Raw genomic sequence first — 16,779 nt, forward strand, 5'->3', positions numbered from 1 at the left:
CAAAGAATATGTGATATACATATATACATACATACATACATACACACACACACACACACACACACAGCCATGGAATATTATTCAACCATAAAAAGAAGGAACTCTTGCCATTTGTGACAACATGGATGGACCTCCTTGAGGGCATTATGCTAAATGACAAAGAAAGACACTTGTACTTATATGGAGAATTTAAACCACCACCACCACCACCCAAACAGAGCTCATAGATACAGAGAACAAATTGGTGGTTGCCAGAGGCAGGGTTAAGGGTGGTGAAATGAGTGAAGGAGGTCAAAGGTACAAACTTCCAGTTATAAAAAAGCTCCGGAGGTGCGAAGTACAGCATGGTGACTATAATTAATGATACTCTATTGTATATTTGAAAGTTGCTAAGAGGGGAGATCTTAAAAGTCTTCAAAAAAAATGAAATCTAGTGGAATAAAATAGAACTAGGGTGTATTCACACATAGGAGGGAAATAGTGCTTTTTCCTATACATAGATACATATGCATGTGTGTATATTCTGGGTCATGAATTTAAATGTAGTTTTATTATGGATCATGGTTAAAAAAAAAAGTTTGAAAAGCACTACCCAAACCAATGGACATATGGGACTCTGAGTCACTCCAGGAACAAGGTGACGGCTAACCACAGCTGTCATCCCTTCCACAAGGATTATGCAGCAAGACTAGGCCACCCCAAACCCCTGGGCCCAGCTCAACTTCTCCCTCACCTCTGTGGGCGCCCCTCCCTGCTCCCTGAGCCTTTCTCCCACTGCTTCCAGGCCTAGGCCCTGGTGGCTGCTCAGGGCTTGTCCTTCCCCTGTCACTCTGTCCCAGGGCTCCTAACCCTCTTGGCCCATGGCACAGGTGGACTTGGTACAGCCATTTGCTTTACTGCATTTGCGAACTCATTCTGGCCCTGGCCACTCTCACAGCTACCCATTGTCCCCTCACCCAGGGGGTCCATTTTCTTCACTCTGGTGTTCTCTGAGCAACTGCCTGAGAGGAACAATCAGCACTAACCTAGTGAAGGGTGACTGACAGCCGCAGAGGACAGGGAATCATAGCTCTTGGTGTGGGGGGCAGGTGGTCACACGCTGTTGGCACAGGGGGCCTGAGAGAGCTTCCAGCACAACCCCTCATTTCACAGATGAGGACCCCGAGGTCCCGGGATCCAGGGACCTGCTCAAGGTCACACAGTGACTGAGTGGCTCCCACCTCCCAACCAGCGCTGGGCCCATCTCCCCGGACTCTGGAGACAGCTGATTCCAAAGACAGGCTGGAGCTTAGTGTGGGAGCGGGCATCTGATGGTGACCAGCAAACGGGAGGGGGACTCAGGGGCTTTGGAATCAGTCAGACCCACGTTTGAATCCTGGCTTGGTCACTCACTTGCTGGCTGGCCCCAGACAGGTTATTTACCTCTCTGGGCCTCCATTTCCTTCTTCTGTACAATGGGACAGAAGAGATAAATAACCTACCATAAAATGCTTGGCAATTACGAAGCTCACAACACGCGCTCACCAGGCCTGCAATGATGGACAACGGCATCCTCTCAGTTTTTTGGCAAAGGTCAGAGGCAGACAGAGCTGCTGGGAGGGGTGGGAGACTCTGGATGTGCCAATGAGGGAGGCGTCAAAGGCTTCACGGGAAACAGGACTTTAGATCAATTTGCCAAAAATCAAGTAGTTGGGCCACTCAGTGGCAGAACCCATCAGACCTTAAACAAGGTCTGGGACAATCCACTTCAGAGCAGAGGTAGGAGAGCCCCAGCTCTCCATCCTGACCTGGGCCCTAGCCAGTGGAAGGCAGCCACCTGCAGCCTCCCAATCCATAGGCCCTACTGAGTCTCCTTCCAGAAGCCGGGGTGGCAGCAGGCAGGCAGCAGCCAGCTGTGTTCTCCACCGTGTGCGCGTCTGCTTTTGCTCTCTGTCTCCTTAGCGCCTGTCCTACCTCTCATTCCATCCCATTTTGGTTTTACGGATTGATATTTAGATTAAAGAGATAAACACAACCGAGGAGCACTGAGGCCTGACAGACAGAGGAACCTGGACCCGTCAATCACCATCAGCCAGCTCAGCTTCCTCCTAGCGCCCGGCCCGCATTGCACCGGCCCCTCTGATTGGAGACGAACCCAAGAGCAGATTAAAGGGGCCCAGAAGTACAGCCTAGACACCTCCAAAATGAGGGAGGGTGGGTCTACAAAAGCCTTCCAGGCCAGCTTGGGAGCAGGGCCGGGGTGGCTACTATTTGCGTGTGTGCATGTGCGTGTGCGTGTGTTTAGCCTTCCTCTCCCCAGCCTGCAGATAAAGAATTCAATTTTCTTTTAAACGGTGGGGAAATTGGAAGAGATTTTGTTCTGTTTAAGCACAGCTGGAGTCTCAGGTCTCTAGGGATTGGAGAACAATGAGATCAATTAAGATGCCTGCGGTGAGGGGTGTCAAGAGGGGGTGAGGAGAGAGAGCACAAGGAGGGGGGCCATCCTCTGGGAGCGGAAGGGCAGCTGAGGAGACCTGGCTGCCAGGAAGTCCAGCTTCTGTTCATTCCCATGTTGACCTGTCCATCTCTGTTGGGTTTTGCTAAAGCATCTGGACGGGGTCTACCCATTGGGTGGTGGTATCATCCCCGAAACTGGCTGATACTTTATGGTGGCAATTTCTGTCACCAGCTTTAACAATCATAGAATCAAGCTGAAGCAATGCTGTCAGAAGCAGGGAGAGGCCACTGTTCTAGAGCAGCTTGGATAACCCTGGACGCCTGGCATGCAGCGGGGGCTGTTACCCCCGTCAGAGCACAAGTGTGGGCTCTAGACAACCATCTTTCCACACATGACTCTACATCACTGCTGAGATGGCAATTACTCTCCCCATTTTAGAGGAGGAAGCTGAAACCCAGGGACAGTAAGTAACCTGCCCAAAGCCAACCTGCTGGTGAGAAGCTGAGGCAGGACTCCAAGCTGAGGCTGTCTACTCACTTCAGTGTTTGTAAAGGTGCAGGGCGCACGCGACAGTCAGGTGGGGATGAAGATGGGGGTGCCTTGCTGGGTCTTGAGGGGAGAAGGGTGAAACTGTTGACTAGACCTGAGCATGGGCTGGGAGAGGGTGGGCAGAGGGAGGGCTCCTGAACTTTCTGCCTCTCCCCACCTCCACTGCCAGCTGCGTGGTTGGAGGTGTCCTCATCCGCCTGATCTCCCGCTTCCCCCGGCGCACTCCGCCCCGTCCTACTGGCCTGTTCTCCATAGAGCAGCCTCAGTGATCCACCCAGCTCCCCTTCAGCACAGTCACCTCGAATGGAATCCCCATGCTGTCCTCGTCAGTCACCTCCTGAACTCCTCTGGTCCTCCCTCCTCCTCTCTGGGTTTCCATCTTCATCACCAGGCTCTTGTCTCAAGCCTTTCAACTCTAGCTCCCTCAGCCTGGTGGGGCTCTTTCCAGAATCCTTAGCTCAAACTCCCCTTGGCTTCCTTCAGGGCTTGGTCTACCACCACATTCTGTGAGAGGCCTGGCCTCCTTAACCACCTGGTAGAACACAGTAGCAATGCCACCCAGCACTCCTCCCCTGCTCCTCCCTGCAACCGCTGTATTTTCCCCATAGCACGTTATCTCCCTCTGACACACACCGTATTTCCTTATCCATCATCCATCCCACCACTGGAAACATACAGGGATGTTTGTCTGTCTCGTTCACTGCCATCATTTCAGGCCTATGATAAACAGTCACCGAATGCAGAGTATGGTAGTTGCAACTGGGGGGCCCCTTTCTCCCAGAGAATGCAGAGACCTGCTCTAGGAAGGGCAGTGGGGAGGTTTCTGCAGGGAAGACACAGGGGCTCACAGGGTACCGGGCCCTGCTAGCAACAGCCAAGGAAGCAGGGTCAGCTCCTGTGCACCTGTCTGCAGAGCCAGGCTGTGGGGCTGGGCACATTTCAACCCTGACCTTGGAATCACATGCCCTATTCAGGATTAGGGAGGCCCAAGGGATCCTGGAATCTGGTGATCATTGTACTGTCCTGCCCCTTGCCTTTGTTCCTGGGCTGAGGTCGGCATTCCCAGACCCCACCTGGCCTAGGAAGGGAACTCAGAGGGCATCCGGCTTATCCTGTCCTTGGACTGAGCAGGAGGTTAAGGTCCAGAGAGGAAATGAGGCTGGCACAGGGTCACACAGCAAGTCTGTGGTCACAGCCCAGGCCTCAGGGGTCCCTGTTCAGCAGTTTTCCTCATGTGCCCATCACCAGAGGGGGTGCATGGGAGCCTGGCACACATAGTGCAACGTGGGGGTACAAGGCTTTGGATTCACACAAACATCTCTGCCACTGATTCGTTGGGTAAACTTAGGTCTGTAATTAACCCTTTCCATGCCTCAGTTTCCCTGAGACCTCTGCCCACATCCCTTCTTCCAGGAAGCTTCCCTAGACACAGCAGACCACAGGAGTCAAACCCACTCGGTGCCACACATCCCAGGGATGGGGGCACCCAGACAGGAGAACCTGCCTTCAGGAGGTTCTCTGTGGAGGAGGGAGGAAAGGACATTAGCCGTGCTGGCCCCAACAGGAGCGGTGACAGCAGCCTGGGGAAGTGAGGTGTGGCCATGCAGGGGAGCTGGGGAGGGGAGGGAGGATCTTGGGTGAGGCGGGAACATGTCTGTTACCAGAGGGAGATGGTTTCTCATGGGGAGGCTGGTGATGCTCTGGCAGGATGGAGGGAGAGCTAGATGGGGTGGAGAGGAAATGCAGAGGGTATGCAGGGAAGCTGGGGAAACTGGTCAGGCAGGAGAGAAGGGGTATGAGGGGTGTAGTGGGGCAGAGGGCTGGAAAGCATCACAGGGCTGGGGTGTGGAGGCCTTGAATGCTGATCCAGGCCTAGGGCACTGAACTGTACCAGCCAGGGAGCGCCTGGGAATACTCTCTTTTCTCTCTCTCCCACTATTCACAGAGCTCTTACCAGGCTGAAAACAGGATTTGGAGGGTTCCCCCTTCTGCTCATGTTTGCACAACGTCCAGGAGAAGGAGAGGGAACCGGCTGTCTCCCGGCACCATGCTCATGTACAGCATCTCAGTAAAAGGGCATTGACTTAGAGTGAGCTCTAAGTGAGTCTAAGACATTGACATTTGTGCAAATTCTATGACATTCTTCCCATTGAGACCTGGGGAGGGTCTCCATCCTCTCTTCTTAAATCTGAATCTGCCTTGGAGACTCACTATAACCAATAGAATTCAGTGGAAATGATGCCCCATCACCTCTAGGCTAGGTCAGAAGAGGCCACACAGCTCCTGCCTGGTTCTCTTGGGACACTCGTTCCCCAGAGGACTCCTCTGAGGTGCTCCCCCTACAGCCCCATGCCTGAGATGCCCGTGCTGCGTAGAGACACCATGGAGCAGGGGCTCAGGCCACGGTCCAGCTGAGTCAGTCCTCCAGCCAGACCAGCCTAGGCACCAGACAGAGGGAGGAGCCCAGACCTGAAGGAGTAGAGCAGGACTTCCCTGCGGGGCACTGTCCATATTCCTGACCCATCTAACCCATGAATGTAAGAGCAGCTGTTGCTTTATGCCACCAAGTGTGGGGTGGTTTCTCCCGCAGCAATAGGAGCCAAAACAAGATTGGAGCCGGGCACAAAGCAAGCAGTTACCAGGCGAGTGCTGACGGAATGTGGGAACAGATAAAAACAGCGGGGACCCACAGAGCTCCTCTGGGCAGAAAATAAGGAAGCTCCTGCAGCCAGGACAGGCTACATAATTTGCATAATTTTCCAGTGCAAAATGAACACACAGGGCCCCTTGTTCAAAAATTAAGAATTTCAAGATGATGACAGCAGAGCATCAAACTAAAGGTGGGCCCTTCCTATAGCCAGCTTCGCAAGCAAATGCCCAGGCCATACAACCAGGAAGCCAGCCGTCCTGTCACGGCTGCTGTCTGCCTCCACCAAGAGTCTGGGGCCTCCTGCTGCCTCCTCATTTAGCCTTTCTGTCTTCTGCTACTTGAGGCTGGGGCCTGAGTGTTAGATTTCCAGGGTCGGGCATAGGCAAGAAGTCACCAGTGTCAAGTGAGAGGACCCATTGTCCAGTGAAGTCAGAGCCAACCCCCAAATAAGATGTGAGCTTCATGGTGGCTAAGAATACAGCCACAGCACCAGCAATCACAGCTATCAGCCACCCAGTGCTTTCTTACGCGTGAGCTCTCTAAATGCCCATCTCTTTTAATCACGGGATAGATGTTATTACTATCATCCTCGCAGCAAACATTAGGAACTGAGGGTCAGACACAATCAGGCATCTGTCCAGGGTCACAGAGACAGCAAGGGTAGGGGCAGAATTTCAACATGCATCTCCCTGGTTTCAAAGCCTTGTTCCTAAAATTCCCTCCTGCAGGTGCTGGTGCAGGTGGGAGGCGTCTCACCCTTGCAGCTAGTCCTCCTGCGAGGGGCCAGAGGGATCGGGGAGCACCTCCTGGGGCCGAGGCAGGACGCTGGCCTTCCCTGAACACCTGGCAGGGCTATCGGGTTCCCAGCACCTGAGTGAGGCCCACGTTAAATTCCCTGGCATCAGTGACATGGGAGGGGGTGTGGCCTGAGCCTGCAGGGATCACAGGGCTGGGGAGGAAGCCCTGCAGCCTGCCCGCTGACGGAAGAGACATGCTGCATTTCAATTCTTCCAGGATCAAGGCTGGCCTTCACCAGGGTCAGCCTGGGGCAGTGACATCACAACACACCTTTTCATTTTGGTGTTAGTGGCGTTTGCTGTGGGCAGGGGAGGAGGGAGAAGAGGACAAAGAGCAGCAGGTCATCTCTGTTGATGCTGCTGGAGAGGAAAAGCTCCAGGAGCGGGGAAGTGACCACCTTGGAATCTTCACCAAACTTCCAGATGGGGGCTTGGAGAGGGAGGGCAGGCAGGAGAGCTCTAGAGAACAGTGGGAGGGCGAGGGACCCTCGAAGGGCAGGAAGCATATCTATGTCGCCAAAAGTGAAACTCAACAGCAAAAACTAACCTTTCCTCTTGGGCAGAGCGAGCTGGAATTAAGCCCCACAGAGCCAGAAGGCCCTGAAGCAGCGCCAGCCCAATCATCTTGCTTTATAATGAGGACACTGGGGCCCCAGAGGCTCAGGTCACAAGGCTGCAGGGGCAGGACCATGACTCCAAGTGTGTCCTCGCTTTATGAAAGCTCAGCTCAGAGGCTCAGCATGACTTGCTGACATTTTCTGAGCGTTCCCGACCAGACTCGGCGCTGAGTGTCTTCACCAACTGCTCTACTGAACTCTCACAACAACCCTCCCAGTTAGGATCCGGTCAGGTATCTTCCCAGGTGGCAGAGGAAACAGGCTCAGTGACCTGTCAAGGGCCCACTGTGGCAGAGCTGGGCTGAAACACAAGTTGAAGTGTGGACAGATGGGGCCCTTTAAGGTCAATGATAGTACAAAAAAAAAAAACAACAAAACCCACACTTTAGGTCTGTAAACCCTTAACCATTTACAATCACATCACTGCACTGAGGCCTCCCAAAAGCCCAGCCAATGCAAGCTGGGTGGGCACTACTGTCCCCAACTGGGAAGAAAATCAAGTCCCAGAGAAGGAGAGATTGGTCCCCAACAGAACAGGATTCAGAGCCCTGCCAGAGATGGTACTAGCCTCCCAAGGACAGGCTGGGAAGAGGGCCAGGGAGGGGAAAAAGCCATGCCTTTCAGCCCCCACAGGCCATTCTGTCTGCCTGGAGCTGGGGGTGGCACTCCAGGGCTGAGCAAACTCTGAGCTGGTCTTGGGCCCCTGCAGCTGCCCCAGCAGGGCCCTTCTGACCTCTCCTTCTTGTTTTGATTGCTGCCTGAGGAGAATCCTGTTTGACAGTCCATCCCTGCTGTGCCCCATCCCCCCTGGAGCAGGGAGGCATGGCCTTGGAGTTCGGTAAGACCTGCCCCAGGAGTCACCTCCTTTCTGGCTGCTGCTCTTCCTCGGTGTCCCTCTCTCACTTTGCTGGAGAACATGGAAATAACACATTTGGGGATACAATCTTCATACTGCAGGAGGCCAAACTGGCTCCTTGCACATCCTGGGCACAACTTCTGCCAGCTGTTTCCAAATGCCAGTCATGGGCCACCAGAATGGAGCAGGTAAGAGGGTGTGGATGGCTTGATACGAAACTTCTCCACTATCAGAACAGCAGCCTGACAGTTACGTTTGGGGTGGGCACAATTCAGGTGGAAGACAGACAGCTGAGCCCCAGCTGCTTTGCAGAACAGCACTCTACCTCCTTGCACAGCATATCTCCCTCACTGCATTCCAGCCACAGGGCCTTTGCACATGTGAGGACCTGTGCTTTCTCCCATGTGCTTACCTCCACTTGCTCACCTGTTAACATCTACTCAATTGCCAATGCCTCTGAGAAAGCTTCCCTGATCCCAATCAAGGTCAGGTGCCCTGTTACAGGTTTTCATAGTTCCCTGATCTCTCCATCATAGCAAGTAATACTTAATGTAATGATTCATTTCTTAGCACTAACATCTCTTTCTCAAGAGACTAAACTTCATGAGGGCAAGACTCACATCATCAGTGTCCTCAGGACCATGTGTCTGACATGTAGTAAGTATTCAAAAAACATTTGCTGAATGAATGAATGGTGAGATCGCTCTCCCTTTGTCCAGCAGCACCTAGAAACCCTGCTAGGTCCCAGAGACCCATCGCCAGGCTATAGGGCTGCCCCAAGCCCAGCAGAATCCTAGGAAGACACTTCACAGCCTTCCCACTGATTCTTATTGTCCAGTTGGAGGCAGGATCAGAAGGCAAGAATCAGAGCCTCCTGAGGATATGAGAGGGGAACAAACCATACCACTAAAAGGATGGGGAGCCACCAGCATCATATAGGAACCTACTTACGCAAACATGTGTTATATATACATCTCTATATACACATGTAGTTCCATGCACACTCACGCACACACCTAAAAGCATGCCTGTGTGCATGCATACACACACCCCCCCCCAAAGCAAACATATATGGGTACACGTGCCCCTACATGGTCATCCTTCAGAGTCAGGGCTCAAGGTTAAGCCTTTGAACTCTGCGTTCCCGCTTTCCCCTCCACCAATGGAAACTCATTGTTTTATAACTAGGGGCTGTAAGGGCCTCAAAACCTGGGCTGGGGGAGCCCCAGGGAGCAAGAAGGTGAGACATCAAGCCCTTCCACCGCAGTTGGGACACCCGGCTGGAGGTGACAGCCCCTTCCTGTTTCAGCTTCCCCACCTCATGACTGAACCGCTGCTTCCCCCAGGACAGGTGATGAGCCACAGAAACCAGATCTGCCAGGGGAAGGGGGTAGGCAGGCTCCTTGCAGCAGGCTTGACCTTGGCCTTCCGTGCAAATTACAACATTTTCCTTTTCTTTATTTTTTTCTGACACAACTGCCCATGAAACATTTTAATAACATCCCAGAAAAGGTCAGGGAGAAGGAATTTCACAGTCCCTAAGCAGGCAGCTATAACTTCAGCCCCTCTTAGAGCAAAGGAGGTAGAGAGATCAGGCTGACCCCAGGTCTGAGTGGAGAAGGGCAGGGTGGGAGGGTCCTGGTCAGGGCTAGGTGGTGGGTGTGGCCATGAAACTTGCCACCTGGCGGGAGCACTAGAAGCACCTTGGGGAGATTGGGAGATGGCAATGAGTGGGGGTCATCAGGGGTTGTTTTCACACCTGTCATGTACACCTCTTGACAGCAGCCTCAGAGGGGGTCATGCCCACTTTGCAGATGGAGTAATGAAGGCTCCTTAGAGGCAATGTGGATAGACCAGTGAAGGTGGGGAGCCAGGGCCCACAGTTCACTTGAGGACCTGAGCTCTTTTAGACACAGCCCTGCTGCTGGAGCTTACCATTGGGTGAAATAGCCCCCTCACATCTGCACAATTCCACAAGCCCTGGGGCTAGGGTGTTGATAGGAAAGTGGGCAGGGCTTGGACAAGACACACCCAGGAACTGGAGGCTGGCCAGATGAGCCAGCCCTGGGAAGAGACCCTCAGGCAGCCAGAGGAGGCTGAACACATCTGCTAAACATCTGGAGAGGGACTAGAAAAGGGATCTTGGGCAGGGGAGCATACAGGCCCAGGAATTGCTCCTGTGCTGGAGGAAATTCAGTTTGAGAACCTACTCTCCAATGCCAACCCCAGATGGGATCAGGCTTGACACATCATCCTTGGCACCTGCAGCTGGCCATTAGCCAAGAGGTGTGCCATCCCACACTTCACACCCTACCCCTGCCCGCAGGCTCCCTCAATCCTTGCTAGGGCCATGAGAACTTGGGGCTACAAAGTGAGACCCTCCATATCCAGCCAGAATGACAGGAAGGAATCCCCCGGCCACCAGCCAAGCCTGGGCCTCTTAATCTTTTACCACATGGTCCCAGGCCCTGTGGGGGACAGGCTGCTTGGATGTCCTTCACCCTGACATTGGAAAATGGCTGGGGGGCTGAAGACGCTTTCTTTGGGTCCAGAAGGCCAGACCCTCTGGCACTTGCTGTTCAGCTGGGCCCCCAGAGCCTCCAGCACCAGGTGACTGATTGTAGGGAACACCTTGGTGAAAGTCAGCAGAGCCACAGGCTGGGGAAGTGGGTGGGGAGACAGCAACAGCAGACTTACTGTTTACGTCTGACGGCCTGCCTAGCTGAACATCTGGTTGAAGTATTAATAACTGTCAGATGAGAAGGGCCTAGGGGTTCAATACAGTTTCATACCATCTGTCTGTAGAGTAAACACACTTCAGAGTAGGGGGCCTATGATTGGCAGGCAATGTCTCCGCTTGGAATGAGAATAGAGCAAAAAATGGCAGGACTCTGGGGGCCTCAGCAGGCAGGGATGGGCAGCAGCAAGTTAAATTTCATAACGTTTACTGAGCACCTACTATGGGCAAGCCCCTGAACTCATGCAGCACACATCTACCACTTTGATCGACTCAGCAACCAACCTTCTCTGTTCTGAGAACAGAAGCCCCTATAGAACATCCCCTTTCTCATTTTCAGCTTATATAATTTGAATGGGGCTGTCCCAACCCCTGGCTCCATCGGCTGGGAATATGACCCATTGCTAGTATATCAGAATTACAGTGATTGGGTCCAGGATGGCCCGATAAGCTGGGCCAATGAAAATCAGCTCTGGGGCTTTTGCTGAAACTCCTGGAGAAGAATATTTTTTCCCACTGGGGTTGATAAATTGGTAAGTGAGCCTAGTGGTGCTGGTATCTTTCCTCTGCCAGAACAAAAAAGTAAAACCTGGTGCTAAAGTCAGATTCCTCCTCGACTGAGTGCCTGGATACAGCCATGCCCGAAATCACGTACACTTTGAGCTACATGAGCCAATCCTTTTTTGCTTGAACCACTTAAAGGTGTCTGGCCCTTGCAACCCAGAGTGTTGACTGATACCAATGGACATTGGAAGGGGCTCCCTGTCAAAGTCCCAGCCAAAGGCAGCTGGGGATGCCCAGGTACCCTCAAAGAGTCCATTCTTCCCTGGTGCCTGTGCTCAGATAGAGAGGGTCACCCTCCCCAGAAATAGCTGGCACCTTGTCCCCACTAGAGGGCAGGTCCAGGGCTCCTGGCCCACAAGCTCAGTATCTCTCAGGGACAAGGCAAAAAAACCAACATATCCTGGGTCCAATCTCAGCCTTCCCCAGGCTGGTCCCTTTTCCACATTTGCTGCCCTGGCCAAAGAAGCCCCATCATGCAGAGTCCAGACGCGCTAATACATCAGCACCACAGAACACCACAGCCTCTGGGGGCTAGAGGGCACCCCGTTCCCTGACTGCCCAGACTCCTTGGGCAAAATCCCTCTGGCTGCCTCCCCCTGCTCCACCCCAGAGCTCAGTCGCCCCGCAGCAGAGCAAGGACTCACCAGGACTGTCAGCACAGAGGTTCCCATGGTGATGTTCTCGTACAAGCTGATGTTGTACAGTGGCTGACTGAAGATGGGCCGGTTGTCGTTCTCATTGATGAGGATGATCTTCACCTTGGCATAGCCCACGTGGTCAGGCACGCTCTCATTGGCAAAGAGCTGGGTGTGCAGAGCAAGGGCCCGGGTGAGCTTGTGCATGCTCCTGGTGCCCTTGTTCCCGTAAGACCCCAGGGGGCCTCTGCCCATCCCAACCCAGAGCATCTGTCCAAGTCACTGCTCATCCCACATGTAAGCTACTGTGAGTCTCTCCATTAATGCACATAGGGCTAGGGCAGCTGCTGAATCTGCTGGGAAGGGACGGGCTCACAGGGGCTGGACTGGCTGAGGCTGGGCAGTAGAGGCTCCTGATGGGCTTCTGTGGTTATGATGGCACCAGGTAAAATTCCACTCAGTTTTTAGCCATTTCCTTGTCCTCCTTGAAAAGAGGATGCTCAGCTCAGCCCATCATAGGTCAGTGGGCTTTTCTGAGTCAGATTCACAAGAAAAGAAGAGGGAGAGTAGGAAAGGGGGATTTAAGGGGACAGTGTTGGCCTTCTGCCTCCCCTGAAATCCCCTACCCGGCCAAGGAGACACTGAGGGGTACTTACATCAAAGTCGTAGCGGTCCACAGTCTCATAGTCCAGGGGGATGGCCACCCGGATGCGAATGTCTGCTTTCCCTTGGACAGAGGTGGGGGAGATGATGAAGTGGTGGGAGTTGTTCCCCACCAGGTACACCTCGAACATGCTGTTCAGGCCCTGGGTCAAAATGGAGAAGAAACCAGTCAGAGAGGGTACAGGAGACCAAGCCCCGGGGCATAGCTGGAGGGACAGAGCTGCTTTGGTGGGGGAGGCAGATGAGGTGCAGGGGCCAAAGAAGGGCTTGTCTACCCCCAACCCCAACATGGTCTGGCCTCCCCTGAGTGATCCTGGCCTGGCTCTGTGACCCTCCTGCCCATGACTAGTCCCTCTGGAGGTCTCCTCCAGTTCTGTCTGCCTTCATCATCCTGTGAGCTGCCCACAATATCCCTTCCAGGTGGTTTCGTTCATTTTCCATCTCCTGCTCCCTTCCTCTGCCCCAGGGACCCCAGGTGGGGAGGCACCAGCCAGCTGAAAGACCTGGCAGGGAGATGGAGAAAAGAACAGGAAAGGAGGGGAAGAGAAGCAAGTTCGCATCTACAGTGGGCTTGGACAGGAGAGGGCACGGAGGCCAGAGCAGGACACTGCCTCTCCCATCTGGACTGTGTCAATCGGAGAACACGGCTTTACATGTGGAGTGGACACCACCCAGATGGCTGAGTGGCAAAGTAAACCCCCTAGTGCCCCTCACTGTGGCCAGCCGTGGTGGCTGGGAGGACACTGGATCCCAGACAGTGCAGAGCTGCCATGCCCTTCACTGGATCTGCTACAGCCCAGCAGCCCAAGACCACGGTTTCAGGTAGGGAGGCCTCACTCTAGGTGGGGTGTTTTTGATCATTCTAACAAGGGCCAGACTCATGAAGCCCTCTGATGCTGCCCGGCTTATTTTCACATAAAACATGTGATATCTCCATGCTGTCCAAGTCCCCAGATCAGGAGGAGGAGGAGCCACCACAGAAGGTGGAGGTCATGGCTTACTGAATTCCCGAGACTGGCCTGCTCCAAAAGTCATTCAACCTTGTGGAGGGGAGGGGGGGAATTACGCCCAAATTATCCCCCTCCAACCTAGGCAGGTGGCTTGTGGTTTGGAACCAATCAGTCAAGAGCCTCTCCTGACCCTTGCTGAGATGCCCAGTGGGTCACTGACCCAGGCTTTCAGCACCAGGAGGACACGTCCCCCTGCTCGGCTGGCTCTACCCTCCCCCGGCAGTGCAAAGCACTGCCCCTCTAGGTACACATTCCTGTTGAACCCGGGGCTGGCAAGGGAGGCACGTCTCTCGTCTTGGTTGCCCAGGGATGTTGAAGGGCTTCCTTCCAGAACCTGTTCTTGCTGAGAGGGGCAGCTAGGCCACCTGGAAGCCTTTACATGGTCAGAGAGGGATGGTCCCAGCAAGGCTGGAGAGGACACCCTCAGTGAAGCCTGTGATTCACAAGATTCTGACACCCCTGGAGCTGCCCCACAGGCGCTCAAATACATTCGTGAAATGAACGCATTTTAACATTTACTCATCGGCCTCTTGTGTTTTTTCTACTTCCAACTACAAACTGGAAGAATAGGGGCACTGCCGACCTTGGGGTCCAGGCAAGCAGTGGAACCTCCAGCGTCCCCAGACTGGAGGGGCTCCTGCAGATTGTGAGGGTGATGCTTTTCCAGCCCTGTTGGGCTGTGGAGTTTCCAGGTCTCCCTGGTGTGGAATCCATCCGTCAGATGGAGGGGACCAATTAAATGCCCGAAGGGGCACTAATAGCCAAAGCCGGCGGACTGTGACAGCTCTGAGCAGCTGACACCTCCCCCTCCCCCTCCCCCGACCTTGGCCTCTCCACCACAGGACCTGGGGCCCGAGAGGGAGGGACTGTCTGAGCTGTGCCCGAAGCAGGTGGAGCAAACCCCCTACCCCATGAAGCCCCCTCCACAGGTGCCCAGCACGCCTCCCAGCCCCTGCCCTTCCCAGGCTCACTTACCAGGTTCTATCAGTGGAAGTCGGTCAGTCAGAGGGTATGGAGACAGAGAAGGAGCCGGAAAAGTTGGAGAGAAGAGGAAGGAACCAGAGAGAAAACGGTGAGATTCGAGGTCAGGGTAAGGGAGAGGGGCCGAAATGGATCCCAGGAGCACAGCCCCCTTTCCCCCGATGGGCCACGGCCTCTGGGGGTGCCGAGGAGAGGGGTTGGTGGTGAGGTGTGCTACAGGGGCTGGGGCCTGGGGAGGTCTGTGCAGCCCCACGCCCAGAGGAGGGGGCAGGACACAGAGGAAGAGATACCAGGGCATGAAGGGAGAAGCGGGGGTCGGGGCTCCTGTCTCCCTGAGCTCCCTCTGTCCTCATGCTGGGGGAAGAGGGGGGTGGCGCAAGGCTGGGAGAGGACAGGCCATGTCCCTCTGTCCTACTCCCAGGAGCCTGGACAGAACCCCTGCAGGAAACGACCCTAAGTACCGTCATGTTTTAATTTTCCTAACAGAAAATGTTTAACGATATGATAAACAGACATGGAAAGTCACATAGTTTGCAAGTGTAAGGGGCACACAACCGTCTCCCTCTCCCCACCGTCCCCACCACTTGAGTGCCTGCCCCAGGGGCAATCATACCATTGCCAATCCGTGGGTCTCTTTCCCCAGGAAATCCATGCTCACCCGAGCATTCTCTACGCCTCCCCTCTTCAACACAGACAGTAGCGCGCTCTAACGCACTGCTCTGTGTTAGACTTTTTCCACTTAAAACTATGTCCTGCAGCTTGTTCCGTAGTTGTACAAACAGCTGACAATACCAACAACAATCACACAGCACCCATTCAGTGGACGTCTACTTTTTGCCAGACGCTGTTTAGAATAATCACAGAATAACCCTCTGCGGTTGCTGTGGGATGTCTGGAGCCCCAGAGGAGCAGACCACACGCTGGGCAGTAGAAAGCCACGTGAGAGCAGGCACACAGTAGGTGCCCAGAAGTGATCAGGCTTCAGCAGCTTTTCCTCACCCGTTACCCTGTGCAATCCTCTTCCCAGCGGCCAGAGCGGAGGTGAAGAAACGCTGGAGCTTGGAAACCCCTCCGGAGGAAATGGAGTTCAGGGAGGTTGAATGAACCCCGCAAGGCTGCGCAGGTTGTTGGCGGCAGAGTGAGGATAAGAGTCCAGGCCTAGCTCCAGGACCAGGGTGCCTTCCAGGCCAAAGGAAGGGAGGTCAGGGCCTGATGTGTGTGTCCCCCAACTGCAGCTCCGGGGGAAAGCTGGGAAGGCCCTGAAACTCCAGCCAGCAGGAAGAGTTAGCTGAGCAAGCTGAGGTGGTAACACTGGGCACTCCGGGGCCTGATCTAAGAGAACGCCAGCAGGAGAGGCTGCCCCGAGGAATGAAGGGAAAATGGATGAGGGAAAGGGTTCCAGCTGGAGGAAGTGGCTTTAAACACGGTGTTCTCGGGCCTTAGCGTATATGAGAATCACCTGGAGGCTTGGTAAACTGCAGCTTGCCTCCTCCTCCAGGAATATCTGATTTAGTCAGTCTGGGGTGGGGTCTGCGAATCTGCATTTCTAACAAGTGCCAGGTGATGCTGATACCCCTGCTGGTCTGAGACCACCATTTGAGAACCACTGGCCTAAGCAAAGGCATGGAGCGGGGAATGAATAATTAATGAGGAGGCAGACAAGTGAGCTGATTGCAAAGGGTCCACATACAGAAGCTGGTGAGACTGTCGGGGTAGCGGGAGGCTTTGTTCTCCTAGAGTCCCACCACAGGCCATATCAGGAGGCAGCAACAGGGGGTCACTCTAGGCTCTGGAGCAGAGGAACATGGGGGCTGAAAAAGGAAAGTGAACTTGGTGGCCATCACACCAGCGCAGCCCTCCTTACCTGGCTGCACATCAGAATTGCCAGTGGAGCTCTAAAAGTAAACACAGATGCCCAGGGCCACTGTGTCTGAATCTCTCAAGGGTGGGGCCAGGCAGATGCATTTTTTCCTGATGCCTCCTAGGGAACCATGTTGCACAGTCAGGGCTGGGAAGACATCAGCCCGGGTACGGAGGGCAGCTTGGAGGCAGCCGCAGGGATCCAGGGGGACGAGCAGGGGAGAGGCAGAGTGGTAGTCCTAGCCCAGCCAGACATCAAAAACACCTGAGGAGCTTTAAAAGCTCCCCATGACTAGCCGCACCCTAGACTAAGGAAATCAGACTTGGGGCAGGGGAGACCAGACATCAGGATTTCCTAACGCTCTCCAGGTTATTCATGCTAATGTGCATCCAAAATGAGAACTACTGGGGAGACCAGTGGCT

At 54.2% G+C, this 16,779-nt stretch overlaps 1 protein-coding gene across 1 annotated transcript in view; it reads right to left on the reverse strand.

The window, feature by feature from the left end:
• Positions 1-12,785, reverse strand: part of CDH23 (cadherin related 23) — a 157,721-nt gene extending 144,936 nt beyond the window's left edge. Inside the window, exons 1-2 of the mRNA XM_031461108.2 lie at positions 12,499-12,785; positions 11,852-12,010 (exon numbers count right to left, since the gene is read on the reverse strand). Coding sequence (XP_031316968.1) covers positions 11,852-12,010; positions 12,499-12,636 — 297 coding nt within the window. The 5' untranslated portion in view covers positions 12,637-12,785. The remainder of the gene's footprint in view (positions 1-11,851; positions 12,011-12,498) is intronic.
• Positions 12,786-16,779: the final 3,994 nt, after the last annotated feature.

This window comes from Camelus dromedarius, chromosome 8 (assembly GCF_036321535.1).
Source record: "Camelus dromedarius isolate mCamDro1 chromosome 8, mCamDro1.pat, whole genome shotgun sequence".
NCBI classification, from domain to species: Eukaryota; Metazoa; Chordata; class Mammalia; order Artiodactyla; family Camelidae; genus Camelus; species Camelus dromedarius.